Raw genomic sequence first — 4,628 nt, 5'->3', positions numbered from 1 at the left:
GATTTAACAACAAATACCTGAAAATAACAAAAATATAAGTTAATGAAAATTAAATGCTCGCATAGCTTAAGAAGTATAGGAACAATTCTTATGCCACCAAAAAAAATAGGAATAATTCTTAAAAATATTCTTATTAATGGACAAATGTTCAAAAAATTTAGTAAATTTAAAGAATAAGTAGTATAACCCTTTGGTTTAACTTAATTTGTTGAATAAAATGAGTGAATTGTTGTAAATATCTTCCAAAGCACTTTATTCTGTCTCCAATGAAATCGTTGATAAGTTTGTTTTGATACAAGTTAAATATAATTTAAATTTTTTATATATATAAAAATAAGGAGTTTTTAAATATTTTTATAAAAAAAATAAACACCTCCAAATTTATATGCTATCAGACAGATTTCTGAATAAAAGTTTTTTAAAAAATAAAATATAAAATATATTAACGTTTAGTTAAGTTGTCAACCGAAAGAGGCACATGATGTTGATTTAAAATTTAAAATAAAAAAGGTGCAAGATGTTTCTTATTTGCGAGCCCCCCTCTCACATGCCAAAAACGTGATGCAGGGGTAAGATTGTCATTGCACAGTATTCTCCAACCTTCACTATATATACCCTCTCCTCCAAATTCTAGGGTATAAAAAGCCCCAAATTTCTCCGCTCCCTAACGCTATCGAGCCAAACCCAAACGTTAACTCAGACGAAGCACCAGCAGAAGAAGAAACAAAACCGAACCACTCTCAACTCTCCAACGTCGCCACCCGATTCGTAATACCAATTCCAACCCTCAGATCTCCGTTTTTCCGCTTCTGCGTTTTCTCGCTTCACCGCAATCGCTGTTATCGTTTTTATTTTATAGTTTTTATTATTACTTAAAATTCTCTGAATTCCTTCGAATTGTTTCGGTTGTGTCACCAACGCGCGCGTTTCAATCGACGCAGATCGCGTTTCGCAAGCTACAATGGCGACGTTCGAACTGTACCGTAGGTCGACGATCGGAATGTGCCTGACGGAGACGTTGGACGAGATGGTTCAGAACGGCACTCTCAGCCCCGAGCTCGCGATTCAGGTTCTGGTCCAGTTCGATAAGGTAAGGTTTTCAATTGGTTATAATGGTTCGGTTTTATGGATCTGTTTTAACGCTTTTTTCTTTTATAAAAAAAAATAATAATAATTCATGTGTGTGGATGTTATTTTAGTCCATGACTGAGGCTCTGGAAACGCAAGTTAAGAGCAAGGTCTCCATCAAGGTAACACCGTTTATTTATTTTCCACGTTTTTTCATGTATTGTGTTTGAGATGTTAAATTTTGGATATGGTGTGGGCATTTGTTTACTCTTCTGCTGTTGGATGTAGTTAGGGTTGGAATGACTCGAGGTGTTATTGTATGAAGTGGATGCTCTTTTTTTTGTTCGATGAGTTGAGCTTGAGTTTTTTTCTTTATGTATGATTAGCTTAATACAATTTAGTCCAAATTAAATTGAATGATAATGTTTACTTAGTTTGAGCTATTGTTTTGAGTCATTGTATCAAAATTTTCTGTTCATTCAGTCGTTATGAATTGAGCTGCTAGCAAGCTTACAAGCTGGTGGCAAGGTTCTCTTCCAGTCCTAGTTGTGGGTTTGTGCAATTTGGTGTGTGAGGACATGTTTGCTTGTGTTCTTGCTGTCATAGTCTTGCCTTTTTTATTTGTCACGCGAGGGAATAGATAAAGCATTAATTATATTTTGCTAACTTTATCCTTAAGATTAATTATGGTAGCCAATAGCTGATAGCGGCGCGAAACGTCTGCTCCAAAATTGCCGAAGGAATATACCAAGATAGCTGCGGTTTTGAAATATATTTAATTGTTGCTTTTTTATTTGTTATGTTTGTTCTGTTTGTGTGAATTTATATTATTAAATATGATATATTTTCAATATCCTGTAATATTATAGAATACCCAAGTTTTATATGTTCAATAGAAAGAAATTAGCACTGTTTGGGGGTGGAGAGTGGCCCAATTTGAGGTGCAAGTTCAACATCCCTTTCTCATCCAGAAAAAAACTAGCCTCTTTCTCCACAGATGACATGAGAAAAGAAGCCACAAGAGCTCTAGGGCAAGAAAATGCGAAGAGATTGATTAGGATAAAGGCTGGGACTGAGATTTAACAGACAGACGAAGCCCCCCTCCCCCCCTCCAAAAAAAAAAACCATCCTAAAATGACACTAGTTTTCAGGGATATTTTTTACTTCTAACAGCCAAAGCGCCCAGGAAGTTTGCGAATGGTGCCACAATGGCTGTTACATTGAGGCACTTTGCAACAACATCCTTAAGAGCAGTGGGGTCCACAATAGTGCTTGATTGGCTACTCCAATAATAAATGAATAGATTATCGATAAAGTAATAAAAATAATTTATGGAATATTAAGGGGTAGTTCAGTCAAATTTAGTTGTTTTTTTTGCTTATAATTGAGGATATTTAATATTTTTGAACGTGGCTAACTAAGATTTGAATTCTTGCTAGGAGAAGTGTCCACATTTAGTAACCATTGGCACCTTTTGCATCATTGTCCCTTAAGAAGTATACTTGTAGAGAAACCAAATATTTAATAATTTCCTTAACAACTGCTTGAAAGGCTTATAGAACATATGAAAAGGAATAGAGAGTAATATGCTGATCATGATGTTTGTTTGCATATCTTTAGTTTCTAAACGGACTAATTGTTTCTTAGTGCCAATCAATATGCAATAAATTTGGTTAAAATATTTTATTGTTGCCTTGGAAAAAGTTACGTTTTTCCTTTTGCTTTAAGTTACGTAGTCACAAGACTCGCGGCTATAACAAATTGCTATGGGCATGCATGAATATTAACACAACGAATAGAAAATCACTTGCTTTTTTTTTGTTGGAGTTACATATATGCATTGAATGCACTAAACTTATAATGTTGATCGTAGAACAGTTAAAGCTTGATATTTGATATTTTGCCGAAGGTGGTGTTTAGATATGGAAATTTTGTACTTTTTTATCCCCTGCCCCCCAGGAGGATACCCTCTCTACCTGCCTTATTTTTTATCTGATGGAGGTTAGGGTGGGAATTAGGTGGTGGACCACTGGACCATTATTATTTGCCACCAGATTGATTTTTCCTTAAAATATTATGGTTGACTCTCTACACCATATATTTTCTAACACCCCTTGCTCCCTCTCCTTCCACAACTGCCTTTTCCTCTCCACTGTATGGTGTCTTTTTGAAATTGCGTGGTCAAGTTTGTTGTTCGTGGCTTTTGAGAACTCTTTGTTGTCTTCTAGGCTAATGCCATGGAGCAATTGTTTTCTCCATTCGATGGTTGACATGGGGGCTGCCATCCATATGCCTTAATCAGGAGCAGGGTTGGTTGGCAAAGGGACTCACTTCCCCACCCTAACTTCCGTTTTTTTCACCTATATACTCTCTATGTACATAGTTTTGTTTTTTATGATTGAGTATTGGTTTTTTGAATGAAAAAGCATGTTTATCCAAATTAAATTTGTGGTTGAATTGAGCATGCTGTCATTTTTTATTGAACTCAATAGCAAGGTGTCTTCCTATTTTCAAAACTATTGATACTAGCACACATGTTATTCAAACAGAGAATGTTGGCATGATTATCCATCTTTAAATACATTTTCACTCAATTTCATGGCTTTAAAAACTATATATAATCTGCTGGTGGCTGATTTCTGGAAATAAAGCCAAATATGTGCCCTTTCTTGTTTTGTCTTGGCTTACTGTATTTTTTGCCATTATGATTACCATAGCCATCACATTATTTGATTATGATTGTTAAGTTTTGCTTATGCAGTCTTTTACACATCTCTCTGGTCTTGTTTTCTTTCTTTTTTTTAATTTTTTTTTGGGGGGGGGGGGGTGATACTTGACATATGGTTTGTTATGTAGCATTTTTCTTTGTGGTGATGCCTGGTTGGAAGAGGTTTGATTTGTTTTGTGAGAGTCTACGTGGGGAACAGAAAACAGGAAGCTTGTGCTTTACAGACTGGAATTTTCATAGAAAAATTAATCCTATCATTTTTTAGTATTTCCAAGTGAAGCCTGAAAGGCTCTGCAAGGAAATGTAACAACTTTCCAGACTTTGTATCAGTCATTTCTTTGCTTGTTATAAAATCAATAAATTAGCCCAAGTATTTGTTTTCCAATTATATAGTATTGCTTAGAACAACTATGAGGGAACTAATTGCCCAATTTTCTCGTGTGAGCTCTGCAATAATTCTTCTGGTTGATTCTATTAAATAGAATATTATTATAGGTATATACAAGTTTATGTTTTTTTTGTTTTACCAGAGATTATTATTAGTAGGTTAAATTATTTATTTGGTCCTTACATTTCTCATTTTAAGTTTTAGTCCCTGTATGAGAAATGGTAGTTTTAGTTCCTACATATGCATAGAAGTTAAGTTTTGGCCCCATTGCTAATACTACAGAATACTTTCTGTTATTGTAAAACCATTACAAAAAGTTCTAGCTGTGATAAACCACCACAAAATACTATGCAGAGACAAAAAAAAAAGTTTTCTTGTACTGGGACTAAAATTTAAAATGGGAACAACTAAAGGAATCAAATGAATACTTTAAACCTTATTAGT

The 4,628-nt window shown here is 34.6% G+C and overlaps 1 protein-coding gene across 1 annotated transcript; it reads left to right on the top strand.

The window, feature by feature from the left end:
* Positions 1-611: 611 nt before the first annotated feature.
* On the top strand, positions 612-1,250 carry LOC109792725 (transcription initiation factor IIA gamma chain / TFIIA-gamma (TFIIA-S); the record flags this gene model as incomplete). Its single annotated transcript, XM_083063761.1, is given in 3 exon segments — positions 612-768; positions 942-1,090; positions 1,200-1,250. Coding segments are annotated over 2 exon segments (180 nt in total), but the record flags the coding sequence as incomplete, so codon positions are not given.
* Positions 1,251-4,628: the final 3,378 nt, after the last annotated feature.

The sequence above is a fragment of the Cajanus cajan genome, chromosome 9 (assembly GCF_000230855.2).
Source record: "Cajanus cajan strain Asha chromosome 9, NIPB_CcT2T_4, whole genome shotgun sequence".
Taxonomy (NCBI): domain Eukaryota; kingdom Viridiplantae; phylum Streptophyta; class Magnoliopsida; order Fabales; family Fabaceae; genus Cajanus; species Cajanus cajan.
The sequence above is the reverse complement of the archived record's forward strand: the minus strand, read 5'-3'. Positions and strand labels throughout refer to the sequence as shown.